General features: G+C 42.1%; 1 protein-coding gene across 5 annotated transcripts; it reads left to right on the plus strand.

Annotated features, from left to right (window-relative positions):
• MMAA (metabolism of cobalamin associated A) lies at positions 1 to 25,841 on the plus strand. 5 transcript variants are annotated; one of them, XM_061142434.1, is made up of 8 exons: positions 187 to 272; positions 2,871 to 3,041; positions 13,316 to 13,819; positions 16,703 to 16,825; positions 19,955 to 20,125; positions 22,380 to 22,399; positions 24,329 to 24,478; positions 25,489 to 25,841. In XM_061142434.1, exons 3-8 carry the CDS (start codon positions 13,375 to 13,377, stop codon positions 25,774 to 25,776), a joined length of 1,197 nt encoding a protein of 398 aa, XP_060998417.1. In that variant the 5' UTR covers positions 187 to 272; positions 2,871 to 3,041; positions 13,316 to 13,374; the 3' UTR covers positions 25,777 to 25,841. The 5 variants fall into 5 exon arrangements, with proteins under 5 accessions (XP_060998415.1, XP_060998416.1, XP_060998417.1 ...); XM_061142431.1 differs by having other exon boundaries at positions 189 to 272; positions 13,224 to 13,819; positions 22,314 to 22,399; XM_061142430.1 differs by having other exon boundaries at positions 189 to 272; positions 22,314 to 22,399.
• Positions 25,842 to 26,493: the final 652 nt, after the last annotated feature.

Below are 26,493 nucleotides of genomic sequence, written 5' to 3' on the forward strand. Positions count from 1 at the left end.
GGCGAAGCGGCCCGCCGGAAGGGGCGGGGCAGGAGGGCCCTGCACTTTTACGGCCGCGGGCGGGTGAGTACGGGGCGGGGGTTGCGCGCGGCGTCCGGGTTGGGGCCAGGCTCGTGCCTCAGGCCGCCGGGGGCTCAGCTCTGCGTCTGGGGCGCCCCCTGGAGAATTCGGGGAGGGGAAAGGAAGAGGAGACTGGGATTGAGTCCGATGATGATAGGGGTGCGGGAAACGTGTGAACGAGCAAGCGTCGGCAAAATGGATTCACAGGGAAGGTTGGTTGGTTTTCTCCTGAAAAAGGGAGATTCTCTGTGAACAGCGTGTTAAATTTTTCATTAGTTTGGACAAGCTTGTGATTTTACCGTTGTGCCGCGGTAAGACAGTTTTTATAAAGTGACTCCTACTTCGCCGCTGGCAAATGGTTAACCAGACGGTGGCCTCTAAAAAGGCACTGTAGTTCAGTGTAGCAACTACCCAAGAGGGAGGTTAAAACTCGTCTTTAACGGAATAAAAATCAGTAAATAAAAATAGGGCTTAGATGGGAAGTCACAGCATCGAGGTTCGGTGAAATACCGTGCTGGGCGTGGGCTAGATCTCTTCCAGCAGACAGACTGTATTCAAGTAATTTGTGTTTATCATTATGAAAGATAAATACAAATTGTTATTATGAAAGACAGTCTAAGCCAAAATGGCATGAAAATTTTTAATTACCTTGAGAGTTGTGCCCTAACATACTTTGGAAAACAAACACTACTATAGCTTTTCCAAATTGGTAGAAAATCAAGAGTTTCCCAAAAGCCTGTGGACATTTCTGCTTGTTTGGGGGTCTATAATGTCCAGAATATTCTTTTGTATAGTGAAAACCTCACATCGTTTTGTGTTCAAGGTAATGAAAGCCAGGACAGTTCAGTTCCTTTAAGGGCTGTATTCTATTAAGAGAGCCAAAAAACAACACACAAAAAGTTGCATAAGAAATGTAAGTTATGGTTTAAGATATTTGAAGATGTCTAAAAACCTATATTTGGCATGGAAAGAGCTGGTGAGTACTGGAAACATTTGCTCCTCCGCTGATTGTTGCCATGTGGGAATGTGGGTCCCTCATGCACAGATCTGACTTTCCCCATCTCAGGCCAAAAATCTCTATCTTTGTAATATTTCTTGATTTTTATTGTTATTGGCAACCAATTCGTTATGCACTCACATACCCTCTATGGGCCAGGAACAGCCAGTTTGTGACATCTGCAGATTATCACCTGAGTACTCAGAAATAATTGGAATTAAAAGAGAAAAAAGTTCCTGGAAACTGTCAGGAAGGGATTTAAGAAAACAGTGGGATTTAAGCTGGGTTGAGGAGAGGCGTCATGGAGGAGAAGAATGTAACCAGTGAAGACTTCCCTGTTGGTCTAGTGGCTAGGACTCTGGATTCCCAATGTAGGGGTCCCTTGGATTCAATTCCTTGGTGGGGGAACTAAGATCTCACAACTAAAGATTCTGCATGCTGCAGAATCAATGTGACGCAGCTAAGTAAATAAATATTTCAAGAAAGAAAGAAAAGAGAATGTAACCAGTGAGTAAAATCTCAGTTGGGAAAGTGAATAGGAGGTTTGGAAGACATAAGTAAACTCTTCTTAGTAGAAGTCTGAGAAGGCAAGTACAGTAAATGGAGGAAAACTAGTTTGGGAGACCCTTCAATACCAGACTAGACTTTATCCTCAGGCACTGGGTTCTCAAATTTGAGCTTACATCATAATCACCTGGCAGGTTTGTGAGAGAGTGGCAGGCATGGCCCCCACCTCCAGAGTTCTTGCTTCAGAAGTTCTGGGGTGGGGCTTGAGAATTTCGCTCTTATCCATTCTTAGTTGCTGGAGTTGCTGTTGGTTTGGGGACCACACTGAGAACTACTGTCCTAGCATGGGGGAAGCTATTGGAGGAATTTGAGGTGGATTAGTAAGGAGATCACATTCATAGTTCACTATAAGTCTTGCTGTGTCATCCAAGATGGAGGATTGGGGAAGGGAGGAAAGAGAGAGAAGAAAAGACGATTCCTTACAGTTGGTTAACACCTGTTGGTGCCAGGCCCTCTCATGCACACAATTTCATTTCATAGTCTGGCTCTGATGTGTAAGTCTTAATATTTTCATATGGAGAGTAGTAGAGATTGCCCAGGTCCTATAGCTAGTCTCAGAGCCCCTTAAGACTAGTTCAGATTTGAACTAGGGTAATAGCAGTGGAAATGAATCAAAACATTGGCTGGTGATAGAATTTAGAAAAATCGAGACTTCTCCAGAAGACAAACCTTAAAGTAGAAGTTGGGAAATCAGTCCCACCTGGAAAAGTGATAAAAGGTAAAGTGGACAGAGAACTTTTAGAATATTCCCTGCATGAGTTCAGTGCATGTTCTGTATGACTCTTCTATAACAATGACCTAGTTAAAAGTTGCTTATTTAAAAAGCCATTCTGTTCTACCCAGATTTTTCTGAAAATTATTTGAAAAGGAGAAAGTAAAGCCTCCAATGGGGGTGGTGATGGTGGTTTAGTCGCTAAGTCATGTCCAACTTGCAATCCCATGACCTGAGCCCTCCAGGCTCCTCTGTCCATGGAATTCTTAAAGCAAGAATACTGGAATGGGTTGCCATTTCTTTCTCCAGGGGATCTTCCCAACCCAGGGATTGAACCTGGCTCTCCTGCATGAGCGTGGTGGGAGATGGTAAACAGATTGATGGCATCTGATAGCCTAGCTTCACATTAAAAGTAATTAGCATGGAGAAATGGAAACACATGGTGTAACACCACTTTGCCTGTATGAACTGTTGTGCCGCAGACACTGACCTAATGTATTGATTTTGGAAATCCTCTCTGCTTTTTCTTGCCAGAGTAGTTATTGAAATTAAGAATATTCATTGGATCAATTTCAAGACAAATAATCCAAGTCAGACTGGCTGCTGCTGAACAAATTTTTAATGAAGGAAAACATCCATATATTGAAATCAGACTTTAAGAAGGAAGTCCTAAAAATATATTTATACAGTGAAATCTAGAAAAATGTAAGTTTTCAAACATCAATCAACTGAGTAATCAACATAATGGAGTTATACATACAAAATTATAGCATACATTCATTCATTTATTCTGTGACTGATAAACTATGTTGTGGATCCCAATGATAACTCAGCCTAGGAAGACTGACATTTTTTAAAAAATGGTCACAAAATGATGTGATCAGCATTGTAATGCTGATTTCAAGAGTTAGAAATGGTGACTGAAGGAGTGTAGAAAGGAGGCCACAGAAATGTTTTTAGAGGAGACCCTTTTAAGTTAATCTTGAAGGCTGAGGAGGAATTGGTGAGGTGATTAAGGCATTCCAGTTAGAATGGACATCAAGGACAATGGCCACAATGTATAAAAGACTGAATTTTTCTGGGACCTTCTTGAAGATCAGGATAGTTATAGCAATATGATAAGAGTGGAGGAGGGGGATGAATTCAGTTGGAGAGGTGGATAAGAGCACTCATAAAGAATATGAAACTTATTTAATGACTGTCCGGGCTGGATTGTAAACTTCATGTTAGGAGCCATGTTGGATCCGTATACCGGTGTATGCTGAGGCCTTAAAAGGGCACCTAGCATATGGTAGACTCAATAAATAGTTGCTCAATGAATGAGTGGCTAAATCACAGGGAAAAAAAATTTAACAGGTAATACACAACTTTTAAAGTATTTTAAGCATTTTAAAGTATTTTAAGTGAAGTAATATAGTCAGTTTTACATTTTATGAGGATAAGTGGTAGTATGGAAGATGAATTAATAATGGCCATAATTAGCAGTCATTCTAATGGGTGTGGGGTGGTATCTCATTGTAGTTTTAAATTGCATTGTCTTTATGATTGATGATGGTGAATATCTTTTCATGCGCTTATTGATCATTTGTGTATCTTCTTGGAGAATTGTCTGTTCAAGCCCTTGGCACATTTTTGATTTGGGTTGTTTCTGTTGTTGAGTTCCAGAAGTTCTTTATATATTCTGGATATTAATCTCATGTTGGGTATATGATTTGCAAGTATTTTCTCCCATCCTGTGGGTTGCTTTCTACTCTGTTGACATTGTCTTTTGATGCACAAATTTTTAAAATTTCCATAAAGACAAGTTTGTTAAAAATACTGGCCATAGCAATGGATATAATAGGTTGTGCCCATTGGTAGATTACAATCTTCATTTTAAGAAAAATTTGAAAAGTATTAGCATATAGCACATGTAATAGGAATTAAAAGTTTTGTGAAGCTTGTTTCAAGTATATGTCTGTGTATTGACTGGCATAAGTGTGTTTCTTTCTATGAACTTCTATTAAAGTTTGAAAGCCATTATAATAGAGAAATCTGGGCATGATGGTAAGAGAATGGGATGGATGTAAAAGATATTTAGAGGAAAACAAGTGTGAAACCACGCACCTTAAAATTGTGCTGTCCATGTGAACCCTCTTGGAGGCGAGGGGATGTACTTACCCAACCTCTTTCAGTATTTTTGCCTACTTGATGCTTTCATTATATATTAATAAGTAGACTTTCTGGTTTATTAGGAATAGTGGTGCTTTGAGGTATCTTACTGAGTGTTGTAAGTGCTAGAAAATTTCTTTTATTTTCCTGGTGCTCAGTGTAAAATTGTAGGATGAAACCATACTCTTAGGAATTGTGAAAATTCATTCCAACAGTTTGATTATTGGCCAGGGTCTTTGATTTCTTTCCATAAGAAAGCAGGAAAAGGTGCTTAGATACATGAGCAGGTGAGAAGCCCTTTTCCCTGTTTTTGCTTAGTTGCTAAGTCGTGTCAGACTGTTCTGCAACCCTGTGGACTGTAGCCCACCAGGCTTCTCTGTCCATGGGATTTCCCAGGCAAGAATACTGGCGTGGGTTGCCATTCCCTCTTCAGTGGATCTTCCCAGACCAGGATTGAACCCAGGTCTCCTGCATTGGCAGACAGATTCTTTACCCCTGAGCCCCCTGGGCCTGCATGATTTTGCCGCTCTAGTAGACTTAGTCTATTCTGCCTATGACATGTACATACAGGAAGAAGGGTGCTCATAGAAGGCTGAATCATATTGGTGCTTTTTTAAAAATGTGAGCAAGAGCCTTTATTGTGACTTATTTATGTATTATTATTTTTTGATTGCACTTAATCTTCATTGCTGTGTGCGGGCTTTTTAGTTGCAGTGAGCACGGGTTACTCTTCATTGTGGTGCCCAAGCTTCTCATTGCGGTGGCTTCTCTTGTTGCAGAGCTCAGGCTCTATGGCTTGCAGGCTTTGATAGTAATGGCACACGGGCTTTATTTGCTCTAAGGCATGTGGAATCTTTTGGGCTAGGGATTGTTGAACCCATGTCCCTTGTATTGGCAGGCAGATTCTTAACCACTGGACCAATACAGAGGGAAATCCTCTATATTGGCTTTTTAAAAGTTTATGGACTTTAAAATCTGCTTGGTTTTGTGAACTTAATGGGTTTAAGTATATTATGCATTTAGTTATCAAGTGGAATTATTCTGTGTAGAACAAGAAAACATTAAAAATTTTAGAAATTTGGTCTATTCTTTCACCTAATACATTATTAGGATCTCCTACTGATAAGGTTTGCCCAGAAAATGTAAATTAAGTTTTCCTTTTGGCCTAAGCCAAAGAGAGAGAAAGAAAGGAACAACACAAAGATAAACAGCCTGGGCCATAACCAGATAGGATTATTTAGTGTTCCCTTAATGCGACATGACACCACTCCTCTTTTTATACGAGAATCTAGAGTGAATACTCTATAGATCTGGCTCAATGAAATCTGTAGTTTCTCCAGATTCTGCCACTAGTTGTGAGGCATTGGTCAGTCAGCCTTGGCTTACCAGCCTCACCTGTGAAACGGACTCTCGTCTGCTGTTCTGAGGCTTAGCTGAGGGAATGCATACTCAATAGCTCACACATCATCAACATTCAGTAAAAGGTAGCAGCAGCTGCTGCTCTGCCTTTCAGAAGGTCCAGAGAGTTTGGAAGCACCAAGAAAATTAGCCCTCGGGGAGAGAGTTGAAAGTATAAAATTCTGGAATTATATACACGTGGATAGCTTTCTAGTTTTGGCAAAGAATGAACGACCTAAAATGTTATCCTCTTCCTGGCTCTTTCTTTTCATTTAAAGACCTTTTCAGATTTCTGTTGGCATGAAAGGACAGGGAACTTTACAATCCCAAATTGTGATAAATCCTACAATATAAGCCATAAGCTTGTCAGGTAGCTGGCATGGATTTTCTGAGAAAAACTACAGATAGATTGCTGTAAGAAATCACTATTCTAAATGTTAGAGCAAAAAATCTATATTCTATTGATATTTATTATTGTCGTTCAGTCACAAGTTGTGTCCGACTCTTTGCCACCCCATGAACATCAGATCAGGCTTTCCTGTCCTTCACTGTCCTTCCCTGTCTCCTGGAGTTTGCTCAAACTCATGTCCACTGAGTCAGTGATGCCATCCAACCTTGTCATCCTCTGTTGCGCCCTTCTCCTCCTGCCTTCAATCTTTCCCGGCATCAGAGTCAGAGTGAGTCAACTCTTGGCATCAGGTGGCCAAGAATTGGAGCTTCAGCTTCAGCACCAGTCCTTCCAATGAATATTCAGGGGTGATTTCCTTTAGAATTGACTGGTTTGATCTCCTTGCTGTCCAAGAGACTCACAAGAGCCCTTTCCAGCATCACAATTCAAAATCATTAATTCTTCGGTGCTCAGCCCCCTTAATGGTCCAACTCTCACATCCATACATGACTGCTGGAAAAACCATAGCTTTGATTAGACGGACCTTTGTCGGCAAAGTGTGTCTCTACTTTTTAATACTCTGTCTAGGTTTGTCTAGCTTTTCTTCCGAGGAGCAAGTCACCATATGCAGTGATTTTGGAGCCCAAGAAAATTAAATCTGCCACTGTTCGCATTGTTTCCCCATCTAATTACCATAAAGTGATGGGACTGGATTCCATGATCTTAGTTTTTTGAATGTTGAGTTTTAAGCCAGCTTTTTCAATCTCCTCTCTCACCTTTATCAAGAGGCTCTTTAGTTCCTCTTCACTTTGTGCCATTAAAGTGTTATCTGCATTTCTAAGGTGGTTGATACTTCTCCCAACAATCTTGATTCCAGTTTTGATTCATCCAGCCCAGCATTTAGCATGATGTACTCTGCATAGAGGGGGCTTCCCTTATAGCTCAGTTGGTAAAGAATCTGCCTGAAGTGCGGGAGACCTGGGTTCCATTCCTGGGTTGGGAAGATCCCCTGGAGAAGGAAATGGCAACCCATTCCGGTATTCTTGCCTGGAGAGTCCCCTGGATAGAGGAGCCTGACAGGCTACAGTCCCTGGGGTCGCAAGAGTCAGACATGACCTAGTGACTAAACCACCACCACCACTCTGCATAGAAGTTAAATAAGCAGGGTGACAATATACAGCCTTGACGTACTCCTTTCCCAATTTGGAACCAATCTGTTGTTCCATGTCTGGTTCTAACTGTTGCTTCTTAACCTGCATACAGGTTTCTCAGGAGGCAGATCAGGCGGTCTGTTATTCCCATCTCTTTTAAGAATTTCCCACAGTTTGTTGTGATCCTAACAGTCAAAGGCTTTAGCTTACTCAATGAAGCAGAAGGAGACGTTTTTCTGGAATTCCCTTGCTTTTTCTATGATCAGTCGATGTTGGCGCAAGATAAAACCTGTACCTCATCCTTGCGTGTTCTCTTTCTCTCCCATCCATGTCCCATGTGTTACCAGGTCCTCCAGAATTCATCCAGAATCTAACTGCAGCCTACCTGGTCGAGGTCACTGTTACCTCATGTGCATTTTTGCAGTAGTTTTCTTAGCGGCTCTTCTCCTTTCTGTTCTTGCATCTGTATCAGATCCCGTTGATCTGAAGGGAAGTCAGATTGGGTTCTCCTCTGTCCCTTGACTTCTCCTCTCAGGCAAAGTAGAATTCCTTCCAGTCATCTTTACGACCCCCTCTTTGGCCTTCTCCCTTACACTTTCTTGCTCATTCACCTCTGGCCAACTGACCTTGTTATTCATAGCCTGTTGTCTGTTTCCCTTACTTGGATGTTAGCTTCATGGGGGCAAGAACTACTGTTCTGTCAGATCACTGTTGCATCCCCAGTGCTAAACTACTGCATGACACATGGCAGATGATCAGGTACTTGCTGAATGAGTGCTTTATGATCTTGTTTCTCTCTCTTTCTCTTTATATTACTTTGCTCTTTTTGAAGAGCATAGCTCTGCTGGGCAAGAGATTGTCATGGTAAGAATTAACTAAAGAATTAATTTAAAAGATTAAAAAATTAAGTTAATTAAATATTTTAAATGCAGCTTGTTCTTTGGCTCCTCCTAATGCTACCCCATCACTGTACACTGAAAATGCTTCTTACCACTTTGGGAGGCACAGAGTTACTAATATCTATTTTCCAAAGGAGCTCCTTTATTCTCAAACAATTTATGGAGAAAAAAATGCCACAGAGAGTCAAAAACCTGGGTTTGAGTCCACTGGCTATAACTGTAGTCAGCTATCTCACTCTTGATTTCTCTTGTTAAATGAGAATAACTATCCAATTGTCTTCATGGAATTGTCTGGGAGAATAAAGTGAAATAAAGTATTCGAAAATGGTTCATACACTCTTGAGTGACAGGCAAGTGGGAAATGAAATAAGATCAGATTAGCATTCTTTAGAATAATTGCAGTGTGTCAGACTCCACGGCAAGCTTTGAGGCTCCTAACACGGAAGTTCAGTTCAGTTCAGTTGCTCAGTCGTGTCCGACTCTGCGACCCCATGGACTGCAGCACACCAGGCCTCCCTGTCCATCACCAACTCCCAGAGCTTACTCAAACTCATGTCCATTGAGTCGGTGATGCCACGCAACCATCTCATCCTCTGTCATCCCCTTCTCCTCTCGCCTTAAATCTTTCCCAGCATCAGGGTCTTTTCAAATGAATCAGTTCTTTGCATCAGGTGGCCAAGGATTGGAGTTTCAGCTTCAACATCAGTCCTTCCAATGAATATTCAGGACTGATTTCCTTTAGGATGGACTAATTGGATCTCCTTGCAGTCCACGGGACTCTCAAGAGTCTTCTCCAACACCACAGTTCAAAAGCATCAGTTCTTCGGCACTCAGCTGTCTTCATAGTCCAATTCTCACATCAGTACATGGCTACTGGAAAAACCATAGCTTTGACTAGATGGACCTTTGTTGGCAAAGTAATGTCTCTGCTTTTTAATATGCTATCTAGGTTGGTCATATCTTTCCTTCCAAGGAGCAAACATCTTTTAATTTCATGGCTGCAGTCCCCATCTGCAGTGATTTTGGAGCACCCCAAAAATAAAGTCTGTCACTGTTTCCATCATTTCCCCATCTATTTGCCATGAAGTGATGGGACCAGCTGCCATGATCTTCGTTTTCTGAATGTTGAGTTTTAGGGGAACTTTTTCACTCTCCTTTTCCACTTTGATCAAGAAGCTCTTTAGTTCTTCTTTGATTTCTGACATAAGGATGATGTGATTGGCATATCTGAGGTTATTGATATTTATCCCGGCAATCTTGATTCCAACTTGTGCTTCATCCAGCCCAATGTTTCTCATGATGTACTCTGCATATAAGTTAAATAAGCAGAGTGGCAGTATACAGCCTTGATGTGTTCCTTTCCCTATTTGGAACCAGTTTGTTGTTCCATGTCCAGTTCTAACTGTTGATTCCTGACCTCCATACAGATTTCTCAAGAGGCAGGTCAGGTGGTCTGGTATTCCCATCTCTTTCAGAATTTTCCACAGTTTGTTGCGATCCACACAGTCAAAGACTTTGGCATAGTCAATAAAGCAGAAGTAGGTGTTTTTCTGGAACTCGCTTGCTTTTTTGATGATCCAGCAGATGTTGGCAATTTGATCTCTGGTTCCTCTGCCTTTTCTAAAACCAGCTTGAACATCTGGAAGTTCATGGTTCATGTACAGTTGAAGCCTGGCTTGGAGATTTTTGAGCATTACTAGTGTGTGAGATGAGTGCAATTGTGCAGTAGTTTGAGCATTCTTTGGCATTGCCTTTCTTTGTGATTGGAATGAAAACTGACCTTTTCCACCCCTGTGGCCACTGCTGAGTTTTCCAGACTTGCTGGCATGTTGAGGGCAGCACTAACATGGAAAGAAGGTCTTGGATCTGGCTTCTCTTTTCCACCTCTTAATGCCTTGCCTTGGTCCAGGTCCCCATCCTCTCTTTTGTGTCTTTGCTAGGTGGGCTGTATGTTACCAGGGTCTGATCACTCTTGACTTCTCTCCACTGTTCCTAGTGTTATCTCCTTAAAACCAAAGTTGATTAGGTCACTTGCCTCCCCAAAGATTTCTTCTGTAGTTTCTCCTCCAGCAACAAGACAAAATCTACTTCCTGGGTCTCAATTTCCATCCTGATCTGGTCTCATTTTCAATCACTAGTTCCACATATTGGGTTGGCCAAGAAGGTCATTCATGTCTTCCTGTAACAGCTTGAAAAACCCAAACAAACTTTTTGGCCAGCCCAATATATCTGTCCAGTGTCTGCTTCTTTGAGTTCCTCTGTCTCCTCTGATATGGTAGAGACCAAGCTCAGCCTCTGAGCAAATACGTCCTCAGCCTGGAAGGCCTGCCTCGTCCTGCAGCTTTCTTTAACCTTTCAGACCCAGCCCTGGCGTTGACTCCTCGGTGACTTTGAACCTTCTCCTGCCCCAGGAAAGTTCTTTTCCATGACCTTGTCTGTTCTCACAGTGCACTGTTCTTTCTCCGAACACAGTGTTTATCGTTCTGTGAGCTGTTGAAGTGCTGGGTTTAGACCATTTAGAGTAAGATAATGAGGCAGTCCACCAAAGGACGTGTAGTGGATTGAATGGTGGCCTCCAAAAAGATTTGTCCACGTCCTAATCCCTGGAACTGGAGAATGTGATTCTTTTTGGAAAAAGGATCTTTGCAGATGTAAGTAAGTTAAAGACCTTGGGATGAGACCATCTTGGATTATCTGAATGGGCCCAGTTCAGTGACAGATCCCCACACAGAAGAGAGACACAAAGAGTAGGCCATGTGAAGAAGGAGGCGGATATTGGAGTCTTGTAACTGTGAGCTGAGGAGCCCCTGGTGCCCAAGGAGCTGGGAGGAGCAGGGAAGAGTCCCCATCTAGAGCCTTCAGAGGGAGCAACGTCCTCCTAACATCTTGATTTCTGACTTTCCACCTCCAGAACCATGAGATGATAGGTTTCTGTGGTTTTAATCCACCAAGTTTATGGTAATTTGTTACAGCAGCCTTAGGGTGCTAATATAGAAGTTTATAGTACAGTGACTGGAACATAATAAAACATCATTGTCACCACCATCAAAAACATTATCACCACTGTTACTCTTGTAACCTGGCCTGGGACAGGGAGGGTAGAACTGCTCAGAAAATGGCCTTGCCTGTGCAGGTCCAGTTTGGTGGTGCTGACAGTGGGGGGGAGGGGAAGTGTGGTTAACGTGGTCCCGAAGGGAGCTTCCAAAACAGAACCACTCTTAGCTTTTTTTGTTTTAAATGTCTCTTTGTGTATTTCTGCAAAGGGTAGTAGTGGATGTTTTGAAATTGTCTTTTGGATACATTTTTACACATTTTAAATTAAATTGTCCTTTTAGAATAAGACTAATAGAAAAATGATGAGCAGCTCTAACAATAAAAATTTTTTTAATGTTTCTTTTTTCTGCTACTAAAACTGTTATTTAGTTAAAATTAATTTTCTGCTGGCCTTGGAATATAATTTAGAGAGGTACTTTAGAGCAATAAAGTAATTTATTTCATTGTGCTACATGGTATTTGAAAACCAAAAATTTCAAATGATCATGAATGAAGACTTAAGTATTATATGTCATTTGCCTGACATTAAAGTTTTATAAATTGGCATCTCAATAATAAAAGCTTATTAAGGTTATTAAGCTAATAAAGTTTATTAAGCTGTTACTCTGTGCTAGGCACTGTCCCCACCTGTTTATATGAATTAACTCATTTTATTCTCACAGCTTTCCTAGTCCTTGTTCTGTTGTCTTAACTCAAGAGGAAGCTGAGGCACAGAGTGGTTAAGTAACTTGCCCAAGGTCATTATTGCTTAAGTGGCAGAGATGCCGAGTGGCCACGGCCCATAACCTCTGCACTGTCCTGACTCCCAGTGGACCCTGTGAGCCTTCATTGTCTAATACAGTCTGAAGCAGAATATCAGTAAATCTAAGTAAAACACCCTTGTTCACTTCCATAGTTGTTCAGACTTTAGTGTGCTTACCCACAGAGATTCTGATTCTTGGGGCTGGGGTGCGTAGTTTTAATAAGCACCCAAGTGCTTCTTTCCATACAGAGAGCCCTCAGTTCATTGCCAGCAGAGGCTTGTGGGTGGTTGTGCTGGTTTGTGTGGAATGTTAGACCATCTTGGTGTGTGTTCCAGGTGAGTCTGTTGAATGCATGCTGTGCTGCACTCAGTCGTGTCCCACTCTTTGCGACCCCATGGACTGTAGCCCACCAGGCTTCTCTGTCCATGGGATTCTCCAGGCATGAACACTGGAGTGGATTGCCATGCCCTCCTCCACGGGATCTTCCCAACCCAGTGATTGAATCCACGTCTCCTGCATTGTAGGTGGATCCTTTATCATCTCAGCCACCAGGGAAGCCCCAATACTGGAGTGGGTAGCCTATCCCTTTTCCAGCGGATCTTCCCAACCCGGGAATCCCACCGGGGTCTCCTGCCTTGCAGGTGGATTCTTTACCAGCTGAGCTATCAGGATGGCCCATTGAATACGTACATGGATCTAAACTTATGCCTTAATGTCTGTATTACTAGGCACTTTCATTTTGTGGAGATGAATAAAAGAGGGATTTTTTAAATTTAACCTATTGAATGAGTTTCCAAACAGGGTATATTTAATCTGAGGAAATTGTTATGATAAATAAAAGGTTTGTAGACAGAAGGAAATAACCATTATATAAAGTTTCTATCCTAATGGATTGTGGGTTTTTTTTGGCGGGAGGGGGTCAGTTTGGTTTTTGTTTAAAAGAAAATTTTAATGTGCTATGCACTTCACAGCAGAGCAACAGTTTCATGGTTTGGGTTACTCTGAATATTAACTCTGGACGAGGTGGGAGTCTTCGCTTTTAAGTTGGGGAAGAAACTTTTATGCCTTTGTACTATCAAAATCCCTGATTCTCTGTGTTTCAGAATCTAGGGAGGACACTACGCTTGCCGCTTCACCACTTTAATATCTTAGTTGGATGTTGAACTGGCGAAATACGTTTTTTTTTCTCTCTTAGGGAGTCACAAATCACATTGAACCAAAAAACGTCCAGCATTTTCTTCCATTACAAGCGCAATGAACATTCCCATACTGCTCCAGTGTCCTCACCAGCACTTCCTAAAAGGCCTTTTGAGAACACCTTTCCGACGTTACCACTTCGTCTTTCACCCAAGTCCTCACCTCGGCTCTGGAATCCCATGTGCTCAGCTGCTCAGTTCTCCTGGACTCCATTGTGCAAAGTGGATGCTGCCATCGAATGGTTTACCAAGAAAGTTATGTCTGCAAACAACCTTAGAGGGACACACAGAAGGACTTTCTGATAAAGAACAAAGACTTGTGGATAAGCTCTATGCTGGTTTAATCCAAGGCCAAAGGGCCTGTTTAGCGGAGGCCATAACTCTTGTAGAATCAACACACAGCAGGAAAAAGGAGTTAGCCCAGGTGCTTCTTCAGAAAGTATTAGCCCACCACAGAGAACAAGAAAAATTAAATAAAGGAAAACCACTAGCATTTCGAGTAGGTCAGTCTGTTTTTTTTTTTTTTTCAGTACATATTTTTCAAAATTCTCTCTCTTCTTTTAAAATAAGTCTAAATAGCTTATGATTTAAAGGGAATTTTTTTTTTTTCTTGCAGAAGTTTGGAATGAATTTTAGAGGCCTTTTCTTTGCAAATATTAGTCTTGTTATGTTGGTGTGTAGGGGAAATGCCATGACCATTTGAACCAAGGCTCTGTATTTTAAGAGAATAATATGAGATTTCTATTTTGGCAGAGACCTTGCTGTGAACTTTCCTAGTGGTTCAGATGGTAAAGCATCTGCCACCAATGCGGGAGACCCAGGTTCGATCCCTGGGTTGGGAAGATTCCCTGGAGAAGGGAATGGCAACCCACTCCAGTATTCTTGCCTGGAGAATCCATGGCAGATGAGCCCCGAGGGCTGTGGTCTATGGGGTCTCAAAGAGTTGGACACAGCTGAGCGACTAACACTCCTTTGTCGTGACTTCCAGAGTAGAAACAGGTGTAGGAAGAAGTGTTCACCGGTTTCCTCCCTTCTCTCAGCAGAATTTCTGCTTAATAGTCTAAAGTGAATTCTTTGTGGTTGTGGTTATATCGACCATAATTATCCTCATCCCATTTCAAAATTCTGCTTCTTAGGTGTTTCATTAGCCTTTCTCTAGGCAAGTTTCACTTCTGTCAGATACTTTTTTATTAGAGTTTGGAAATGGCTTGGCTCTAAGCATAGTCATCTCAATACCCAAATGTATTTTAAAGGAGACTCCATGTTCACTTGACTTCATGAACAGTTGACCTGTTTCTATAATTGCAAATAAGCTTGTTATATTTTCCAAATTATAGATTCTAGAGCAATGTAGATGTGTTTGACCAGAAGGAATTAAGCAGATCAGTTTTGGGTAGGATGAGTGCTTTTCATGATGGCAGACTAAGTGATTCCAACCAACCCTCCCACTTAAAACAACTAGAAGTGGTGGACAAAGTGCAGAACGTTTTTGAGGAGTGAGTAAATATGCTTAAGAATGGATTGGCATTACATTATACTCATATCTCAGTTTATTTGCAGTATAGAGCCTAAAACCTCCTAGATTTTGGGGGTAATGGGGCCTGAATACTTTAAAGATAATTTCAAAAAGAGCTCACCAACTGCTGTTTATACTAGTCCACATTTTTCCTACGTCTTATTCTTCCGCCCTCACCAAGAGGTGTCTCTTTTTGAAGGTACTACACTGGACATTAATAATCATTATGTACTGTAGATAGATAAAATAGCAAACTCCCATAGAGAAATTCGAGTTATGATCAAGTGTTTACGTATTGGCTGTAGAGAATCTTTGAAGAGAAAATGTCCAGAAATACCTAGAGTTAATGAACAACTCACACATAGCTGCTGTTCAGTTGCTCAGTCGTGTCTGACTCTCTGCAACCCCAGGGACTGTAGCACGCCAGGCTTCCCTGTCCTTCACCATCTCCTGGAGTTTGCTCAAACTCATGTCCATTGGATCGGTGATGCCATCCAACCATCTCATCCTGTGTCGTCCCCTTTCTCCTCCTGCCCTCAGTCTTTCCCAGCATCAGGGTCTTTTCTGATGAGTTGGCTCTGCATCAGGTGGCCAGAGTATTGGAACTTCAGCTTCAGCATCAGTCCCTCCAATGAATATTCAGGGTTGATTTCCTCTAGGATTGTCTGGTTTGATCTCCTTGCTGTCCAAGGGACTCTCAACAGTCTTCTCCAGCTCCACAATTTGAAAGCATCAGTTCTTCTATCTAGACCTTGTTGGCAAAGTAATGTCTCTGCTTTTTAATACGCTGTCTGGGCTTGTTATAGCCTTTCTTCCAAGGAACAAGCGTCTGTTTTAATTTCATGGAAATTTACAGCACTCTTCTGGTTCTTTCTTCTTGATCTTATGAGGCCAAGTAAACCTGGGTCTTTGTTGCAGTTGTTTTATCACCAGCATAAATTAAAGCAGCAAATGTTTATTCAGCACCCATTAAGACAGAGACCTGCCCTGAAAATTATGGTATGGAGCCAAGCATGCCATATGGCATACATCCTTTTGAGTGTAGTTACAATTAAGTGCTTATGTTTTATAGATTTTATTGAACACAGTTATATATCTCTCGACACCATGTGCTGTTCTAAACGTATTGCAAAATTAACTCATCTAATCCTCACAATAACCTGAAGGTGCTCTTATATCCATTTTACGGCAGAGTATACTCAGCGTACACAATGATTAAGTGACTTGCCCGAGATTACACATCTCATACGAGGCAGGGCTAGAAACAGAACTGGCCCACTGACTGCAGTTTGTGTTTGCACCTTCCATGCTCTATGGACCCTCCAAACAGGGGAATTTCTGTCTGTCTTAATGTAATTTTTTCCCCAGGATTCAGTTTATATTATCTCTTTGAGTTATGGGTGAGATGAAAAAATTATCTTTCATAAATAGAAAGTGAGTTTCTCAGTTACTGGGAATTTCTGGAGTAAAGAGTTGTTTTTCAATTGGGAACATGGCATTGGGTGGGTGGAATAATTGCTGATCATGGTGAGAGGTGGGCAGATATTGTAGAAATTGAGCACAGTCACAACATAGGAAATGAAATCGGCCCCCAAAGATCTACATTATAGTAAAACAAGTCACATTTAGTAATTTTTACAAGTGAGTCTGGTGAACATATGGAACTCAGAATCATTTCCTCTGTGTATCCCTGTTACTCAGGGAGTAGATAATAGGTAGATTTTCATCTACTGCTTTAGGAAATGTTAAACTGAACTAATGGTGGTTTTAATAAATTAGGAGAAATAGAAGGTAGCCTAATATTTTAGTCTAATGAAACTTAATATGCTGATTTCATTTATTTCATTAAATTACAAACTCTCCACCGTAGGGTTGTCTGGGCCTCCTGGTGCTGGAAAATCAACCTTCATAGAATATTTTGGAAAAATGCTCACTGAGAGAGGACACAAATTATCTGTGCTGGCTGTGGACCCTTCTTCTTGTACCAGTGGTGGTGAGTATCACAGGTTCTTTATAAATTGCAGAGCAGGGGCATGGACCCTTCTTGTACTAGTGGTGGTGAATGTCACAGGTTCTTTATAAATTGCAGTGCAAGGGCTCATGGGGCCAGCTCTCTGTTAGAGTTTAGGGGCAAACTGAACCAGATTTGAGTTTGGTCTCAGTGAAGGTAGAGAGTTCAGGGGGCAAGGTGGAAACTGAGGGAGATGGTTCAGGTCCTTGGGTTCTCCAGAGGAGGTTAGCTTCCAGGTCACCCAGGAGTAAGCTGGGTACTGAGAGAACTAGGAGAACAAGGGCCAGAGGTTGAAGATAATCAAAAGCAAATGTCAGTGCTTTGTCTGTCACACCTGGGGCTCAGCCCCTTTTCCCTCCTGTTGTCTTTCCTGCCTGCATCAACCCCTACTCACTAACTTCCTCATATTGTAACTTCTCTTAAGCTTAAAGAAAAAAATCTTCATGCTCTATCTAACCTGTCACCTGTTTCTACTACTTGTTCAGTTAAACAGAAAGCTCTTAGAAGGACCGTGTGATATACTGCGGTTCCCCACGGCACTTAGCCTAGTACATTGCACATGGTGCTCTGCAGTTACGTACTGATTTGAGGTCATGCAGTCACTCAAAACTTAATTTGCAGCTCATCAGAGATAAAATGGATAAACTTAGTTCCCAAAAGGATCATTTAAGGGAAACATAAAGCATGCTATATAAATACTCAGGAAAGCTTTTTCTTCCCTTCTCTTTATGATTTAAGCATCTCACGTGGCAGTTACTCATTTAACAAGTATTTTAGCACATACAGTGAGACCCTGGGCAAAGAAGGTGCTGTGTTGTTTAATGGTGAATAAGACACAGTCCTCTTGGCCTTGTGGAACTTTATATCTTATGAGGAAAATAGGTGCACACAGGCCATTACAGGGTAATGCGTATTCTGAAGGGAGAAATTCAGCATGCTTTGTGGAAGGGTTTTATATCCTGTGGGTTTAATGCTAAAAAATTAAAGATATCATCATCATATTTTAGGGCTTTAGATCAGCAGAGAGGTGGATAGCAATTCCTATCACCACCCATTGAGAAATTTAGCTGATAACATTCATAGTTTTTGATTCACTATAATGAAAAGGTTTGCCATAAAATAAAATTTATACTTGGAAAGTTCAAGATTAAATCCATGTCAGTGCATTATCTCTTTTTATAGTCTAAGGACTTTGTTAAAGGTAAGTACCAGCAGGTGTAAAGTACTAAGGTGTAAAGAATTTATTTACAGTGGCCTTTATTTCCATATAGGTGCTAAGGCTTTTCTCCTCACCTTCATAAATACTCTACCATACTTGGAATAGCAAAAGAAAACAGTAGCTTGAGATGAAAGTAGCAGAAATGGTGACATAAGATAATCTGATTGGGACTTCCCTGGTGGTCCAGTGGTGAAGACTCTGCACTTTCATTTCCAGGGGCACAGGTTCAATCCCTGGTTGGGGAGCTAAGATCTCAAATGCTGCATAGTGCAGCCAAAAAAATAAATAAAAATTTTAAAATAGATGTCTTTTTTAAAAAAAGATAGTCTAATTAAAGCTGCATAGCTATGTGGTTCTTGACTTTTCTCAAACCAAAAATGATCCCTTTTTCAGGTGACAATACATAGACTTTGAAAGAAAAAACTACATAAAGATAAACAGGACAGTCCAGTCTTACCTTATCATTGCAACAATACAGAAACATTTGAAAATAGCATTCCACTGAAGTTTGAGAAGCCTATTGTCAATCCTTATTGTGTTTTAGATTCACAGGCCCCCTGCAGTGGAAGTTTGGAGACCTCCCTTAGGGCCTGCAGTCAACAGTTTTGGATTTACTGACAGACAGCTCTATGGGACAGTGATTTCGTAAATGTTTAGTTTGGCGTGTAGGGAATCTATAGGATAATAATTTAAAGTATAGTTTTGACAGATTGTTGACTTACACAGAGATGATTTCACCCAGAAAATTACTTTAGAACAACATTTTCTGTACAGTAAATATGGTAGTTGAGCTCTGTCGTAGGTGTATGCTCTAGAATTAGAACCTATGAGAATTTGAAATTGGACTCATCAGGGAAAAGATCATCTCCTTAAGGAAATCCTCAGTGTTTAGCATCTGCCTTGGAAAAGTCAGCTCTTAAGCTGGAATTAAGATTCAGGTTAGCACAGCACCGGCGCCCTTCAAATGTTGTTGTGTCCTTAGTCGTTCAGTTGTGTCTGACTCTTTGCGACCCCATGGATGGGAGCCCGCCAGAGTCCTCTGGAATTCTCCAGGCAAGAATACTAGAGTCTGCCATTACCTTCCTCAGGGGATTTTCCTGACCCAGGGATCAAACTCGGGAATTGTTACTATGTGACTAACAAAAAGAAGATACAAGGTAATCTCACTAATTCTAGAGCTTTCAGGCTTCTAGAATTTGCAGGTACTGATGTTTGCCAAAATAACTGTAGTAAGCCCTGAAACAGCACCGGTTCTATTCCATAGGTATTGCATTCAATTGCCTACCGTGAACAAGCATTAGGTGTACAAAATATGTAAGACATGATCCTACAGACAATGAACACAGGTTAGAGCAGAGTTTCTCTTTAAACGGCACTCTCTGTTGTGGGCAGTTGTTAATGACATTCTATGTTGTGGGCAGTTGTCCTGCACACTGAAGGATGTTCCATATCCTTAGTCTCTACCTGCCAGATCCCAGGAACACCCAACCCCCCAGGTGTGACAAGTACATGTATCTCTAGATACTGATAAACCTAGACACAACGTTAAGATGTCAGTAAAGAAACCAGCCCAGCTGCAATGGAAGATTTGTTTGGGGACTAGCAGAAGCTGAACTGGACAAGCAATTAGGCGGCAGTTTCAGGGCCTGCAGTGCAGGGCTGGAGAGTCTAGATTTGAACCTCTAGTCAGCGAGCCATTTGAGGGGCTGGAGACGTTACACAGATTAATTTGGCATCATTACAATACACTGTTGGAAAAAAAATTTAATAGTATGAGATATAGTTTGAGGTTTGGGGAGAAATGTCCTAAAGCATTTCCCCTAAGAATTGGCTGATTGATCATTGGCCCTTATAGGTATTCTATGATTGTAAAATGTAACTGTGTGTTTCAGGATCACTCTTGGGTGATAAAACCCGAATGACTGAGTTATCTAGAGATATGAATGCATACATCAGGCCATCCCCTACTAGAGGCACTTTAGGAGGTGTGACGAGGACCACAAATGAAGCTATTCTTCTGTGCGAAGGAGGCGGATATGACATCATTCTTGTTGAAACTGTGGGTGAGTGTGTTTTCTATTTCATAACAATAAAGTACTATTATAATGGATGTTCTATAGAGATGAGTGACGACTAATTTCATTTTGTTCATTCAGCAGATACTTACTAAAGAGATAATTAAATATAAGCTATCTCAGATTCTGTAGGAAATATGAGTATATAGGTTATAATCCTTTGTTGTTGTTGTTCAGTCGCTAAGTTGTGTCCAACTCTTTGCAACCCCATGGACTGTAGCATGCCAGACTCCTGTCTTCTACTGTCTCCCATACTTTGCTCAAACTTCTGTCCATTGAGTCGGTGATGCTATCTAACCATCTCATCCTCTGCCACATTCAGTCTTTCCTGGCATCAGGGTCTTTTCCAATAAGTCGGCTCTTCGCATCAGGTGACTAAAGTATTAGAGATTCAGCTTCAGCATCAGTCCTTCCAATGAATATTCAGGGTTGATGTCCTTTAGGATTGATTGGTTTGATCCCCTTATAGTCCAAGGGACTCTCAAGAGTCTTCTCCAGCACCACAGTTCAAAAGCATCAATTCTTTGGCACTCAGCCTTCTGTATGGTCCAACTCTCACATCCATACATGACTACTGGAAAAACCATAGCTTTGACTAGACAGACCTTTGTTGGCAAAGTGATGCTCTGCTTTTTAATACACTTGTCTAGGTTTGTCACAGCTTTCCTTTCAAGGAGCAAGTGTCTTTTAATATTATGGCTGCAGTCAACTATCCACAGTGATTTTGGAGCCCAAGAAAAGAAAATCTGTCACTGCTTCCACTTTTTACCCTATTTACCTGAAGTGATGGGACTGGATTCCATGGTCTTAGTTTTTTGATTGTTGAGTTTCAAGCCAACTTTTTCACTTTCTGCTTTTATCCTCATTAAGAGGCTCTTTAGTTCCTCTTCACTTTCTGCCTCTAGAATGGTATCATCTGCATATCTGAAGTTGTTGATATTTCTCCCGGCAGTCTTGATTCCTGCTTGTGATTCATCCAGTCCAGCAAAGAAAAGGATAAGCCTCATGTCCGGGTAGTGATGACACGAGGTGGTATGTTTTCAGTGCCAGAGAACTGTCAGCATTAGGATGACCTATGGAAACGCTGCTTTACACCCAATTTGGGAATTCCCTGCTGGTCTAGTGGCTAGGACTCAGCACTTTCACGTCCATGGCCCTGTTTCAATCGCTGGACAGGGAACTAAGATCCCACAAGCCTTGTGGCATGGCCAGTAAAAAAACACAACCAACCAAACAAAAAGCATAACACCCCATTTTCTTAAAGCGGTCAAAAACAATATGTTTTCATTAAGAAAACTAATGTACTTGGGGACATCATGTTTTATTTTATCTTTATATCCCTAGGACATAGTTATACCCAGGGGATATATTGAAAAGGAAACACTGAGAACCTCGCATTCCTATGGAGAGACAGTCTGTTGTATTACTGTGTGATCAGCGTTTGTGACACAACGTCTGTCAGATTTAGGGGATGGGGAAGACTTTGGGGAGGAGGTGACAGATGGACTCAGTTTTAAAGGGAGAGTTAGAGTTAAGTATAGAGGGGCTAAAGGACCTTCCACTGAGACTCAGCAGTGATTGCACGTGGCCCCAGCGGGGCACTGCAGTTTGGGAAATGGGAAGGAAGCTGCCTGAGGGCATCGAGGGGCGTTGGCTTTTTCCTGGACCACGAGGAAGAAGTAGCTGGTGTTGGAGCCCGCGACCCTCTGGCGGCGCCTGTGCACACAGTTGAGGGATTTCTCTGGGAGAGATGCAGACAGTAGGACAGATCCGTGGTGGGGTTTGCAGGGCTAGTAGAAGGATGAGAAGGCAAGAAAGCTGCCCTGTTGACAGGCCTGGTCTAAGGTTAGAATCAAGTGCTCCCGCTGTTCACCCACAAAAGGGAAGCTGAGAAGGAGCATTGCGAGCGAGGAGAAAGCGCAGGTCTCCACGTTCTCTGTTCAGAGACTGACCTGGTGGGAATGGGGGCGTGGGCGAGGTGGGGAGAACAGCTTTGCCCATCAGGTGAGGCAGCGGCATTTAATACACTGTTCACAGGTGGGTGTTGAAAGTGGGATCAGGTTGAGCATGTTATGCTGAGTGATTCATGAACTGGAATGGAAGTGATGGTCAGGGCAGTCGGGAAAGTCAGATTTTTGTGAGTGTTTTAGTAGACAGTTGTGACTTACAATTTCAGGTGTGGGACAGTCAGAGTTTGCTGTCACTGACATGGTTGACATGTTCATTTTACTCCTACCGCCAGCAGGAGGAGATGAATTACAGGTAATTATTTTGACTTTTTCACCCCCCCTCCCCAAAACACAAAGTATACATCTCTGAAAGTACGAGTTCCCAGTGTTGTGAGTTTTTGTCAATTAAGTTGATATTAGTGTAGGGGAAGCAATATCATTCTCTTTGGCTAAAATACCTAAGTCAGGCACAGTCTTCATGTTTTATTTTCCCGACTTACAGTTGTAGAACTTATGACCTTGAGCTAATCATGCAACTTAGACTTTTCTACCTGTAACATGCGAGTGTGCCAATTTAGCAGTAGCTCCAGCCAAGACACTACTGTTCATGGTTGTTTGTGCTACAGTCGGTTGAAATACTCCGCATGAGATATTCCTTTGATGTTAAACTGGGATCCCACTGATATAGTTTGTGTATTATAGAATAGAATTCTTCCTCTGGCCTGCAGTGCATGTCTGGAACTGACTCCCTGAGTTAGCACAGCCTTCACAGAGTGGGGGCCCCAGCCTTCACAAGACTGGCTTCTCTCCAGATTCCAGCAGCAAGCCTGGGGTTCCCAGGCTCCCCATGCCTCTCACTGGCTGCAAAGGTGGGGGTTTGCACTACCCCTTGGGTTCAGTAGTTCACTAGAAGGGTTCCCAGATCTCAGGGAAGCACTAAGTTACCAGTTAGAGTTTTATTATAAAGGAGACAAGTCAAGACCAGCCAAATGAAGAGACACAGAGAGACAGGTCTGGAAGGGTCACAGCCTCGAAGATTCTCTGTCCTCAGGACACATTTGCCTCTTGGCACACTCGTGTGTCACCACCCAGGGAGTTCTATGCTTCAGGGCCTGTCGTTTTTGTTGGGGTTTGTTATGGAGGTGTGATTGACCAAATTGCCATCCACATGATGAAACTCGATCTGCAACCCCCACCCCCAGAGGCCATCAGGCTGCTATCACGTGGCTCAGAGCCCCTGCCCCCTAATCATGTGGTTGACTTTCTGGTGCAGTTAGCCCCCATTCCGAATGATCTCTTTGCATAAATGCAGGTACCATCCTGGGCACTCACTGTGAATAATGGAGTTGCTCCTGTCACTCAGGAGACAACAGGCTCTAGAGGTTACCTCCCAGGAACCTTGGACAAAGACCAGTTGTGGCTGTTGTTGTTCAGTTGCTAAGTCACGTCCTGCGCTTTGTGATCCCGTGGACTGTAGCCCACCAGGCTCCTCTGTCCTCCACTAAGTTCTCTATTATACAACACCTCACTTTCAATTGAAAAATTCTGAAAAACTAGTGACATCAGACTCTGGTTGCTGCAGTTTAGAAACATTAGTAGAATTTAATCATTGAAAGTTATGTTTAAAATGCTTGAAAAGGAATTTTAATCTTAGATAGCAAAATATTCATTTTCCATATAAGGTTTAGCCTTAGGATTTTTCTAGTGTTTTCATGCAATGTAATTTAAATCAAGAGATTGAGACATTTTTAGCCATCAGGTTATTTTTTCCTCAGATGCAAATAGGAAAAAAAAAATGCATCTATTTAAGGGAAACTTCAAAGACTTTGTTTCTGGAAATGCATATGTTAGTGACAGGGTGTTTTCTTCTTTAGAAGCACCTGAGCGATGATGATTTTGCTTCCTGCAGGGTGAGCTCTGGGAGAAGTGGAATCCATCATGAGACCGTGTGAACTGTCTCCTGTCATTCAATCACATTGTGTCTGAATGATACATTTACTCTAATTCTGAATGTATTCCAGCATGTTAGTCTCCACGTTTGAAAGAGATATTACAAATGACTTTCATAATCCTGAGACTATGCTTTTGAGTAAATTCCATCAAATAATTGTGATTCCTAGTAGAAGATGCAGAGAAAAAGTTATAGTATTTGACTTTAAAAACCCTAGCATGAACTGGTGTCCCATTGTTTTCTAGCATTAAATATTTGGGATAAGTCACTTTCCTCTCTTTTTCTCATGAGGGCATCAAAAGAGGAATAGTGGAGATGGCAGATCTGGTGGCTATCACCAAATCCGACGGAGACTTGATCGTGCCAGCTCGAAGGATACAAGCAGAGTATGTGAGTGCGCTGAAATTACTGCGCAGGCGTTCAGGAGTGTGGAAACCAAAGGTTAGCTTGCGTTCCGTTCTGCATTTTTCTCCCCGAGTAGACTGTGCACATCAGAAGAGAGGATGTAAGTCCCAAGCTAGACATATAATCAATCTTTGCTTGTATGTGAGATCACAGTTTTAAAAATTATGACAAAGCCAGAGCTCATAGTTATGATTTTAAGTACAGTCCGTCAACCACCAGATGTCAAAAACTGGATGTGAGGTGATAGATTAGATTGCTTCATGCTGGGCTCGCGCTGTTTGGAAGTGATGGCAAATCCATTCCGAAAAGATCCACCCTTAAGATTATGGCACAATTAATGACTTGATTATCTATATTAGAGTTTGAGTAAGAGAGAGAAGTCTTTTGATATGGTATCTTTCCTTCCCATTATGTTTGTTGGGTGATGTTTTTAATAAGGAAAAAAAATCCGGTAGGAAGTGATGCAGTAATATTGATGGGGGCACTTTATCTGCAGAAGGACACCGTGTTGTTAAAGAATAAGCTGCCATCGCTCTGATGAGAACGATGGTGACGTCTCTTGCCGTTGGCTCCCAGAATGTTGTCTGGAGCCGCCTTGTCTGTGTGGGCACTGTTGCTCGGTTCACAGCACCTGCTGGGCCAGGCAGTTTGACGGAACAGCGCTGTGCTCTCTACTCGCTTTCATTGTGCGGCACTCAGGCCGCAGGGAGACCCGCGTAGCATTGCCTGTCTCATCCGAGACCCTCCCACTGTTCACCTCTGTGACCTTTAAAGACCGTGCAAGCAATCCTTGGTCAAAATAAACCTCTGAGCTAAAAACTTGACCTAGAATCCATGTCTGATTTCTGCCTTGCACTGAGTAATCTTAGTAAGTTATCTTAGTATATTTTTCAGCATATTTACTTTGACACAGTGATAAAATATCTTATTTTTGTCATGTACCTCTTTCCATAGACTGTAAATATTAACTGGCAAATGCCAGAGTCCCCACGAAAGTGTTTTCTATCATTGTGAGTAAATAATTCTGGTTCTTCCCTTTTCAACAGGTAATTCGTATTTCTGCCCGAAGTGGAGAGGGGATCACCGAAATGTGGGATAAAATGAAAGAATTCCGGGAGGTGATGCTCGTCAGTGGGGAGCTGGCCGCCAAGCGGCAGAAGCAGCAAAAGGTCTGGATGTGGAGCCTCATCCAGGAGAATGTGGTAGAGCATTTCCGGACCCACCCCGCAGTCCGGGAACAGATCCCTCTTCTGGAAGAGAGGGTTCTCAGTGGGGGCCTATCCCCGGGACTAGCAGCAGACCTGTTGTTGAAAGCTTTTAAAAGCAGACACTAATGAAGTGCATCCTACACAGTGATTTTAATGTATCTTTGAATAAAGTATTTTAATATTAAAAGTCACCCGTGTGCTTGTCTTTCCAGCAATTCTCTTGTGGTGCCCCTCGGCCTCCTTACTTGTGAACCATGCTTGGAAAGTTGACGCGCGTTAGATACAGATGTCAAAGATCAGGCGGTCAGCAGCATTTGCAAGGAACCTGCGGTGTGTTTCTCAGCCCCACTTCTTCCTGTTCTCACACCCTGCCACGGTGGCCTGTAGGACGGCATCTTCTCAGCAGTCACAGGCAGAGACAGCTGAGAACCGAAAAAGATCATGTACCTTAAGATGCTTTCTTTGGTTCTCTGTTCTCTTGAGTTTCCAGGGAAAATGTAAGCCAGAGTGACTGCATTTTTGAAGTCTTCCTTGAAGCTTGAATAATATACACTCGGTTTCTAAGAGCTGGAGGTCATGTCATTCAGCATACCAGACTATCCTAGGAATTTCTGCAGTGGCCGTGTACATGAGTAGCACGGCAGTTGGAATGGGTAGGGCTGTGAACACAACTTTCAAGTCTGCTTGTCTAGACTTGAGGATCCCCCACCTGGAGAAATCAGCTGCAGATAACGCGGGTCCAGTCATCCCCAGGAATCAAAAGTGCATCATGCAAAGGCCCAAGTGAGGCCAAAACGATTGAAGGGTTATTCAGTTTGAATGTTATCAGAGTTTTTGCTTCTC

Source organism: Dama dama, chromosome 5 (genome assembly GCF_033118175.1).
Source record: "Dama dama isolate Ldn47 chromosome 5, ASM3311817v1, whole genome shotgun sequence".
Lineage (NCBI taxonomy): Eukaryota > Metazoa > Chordata > Mammalia > Artiodactyla > Cervidae > Dama > Dama dama.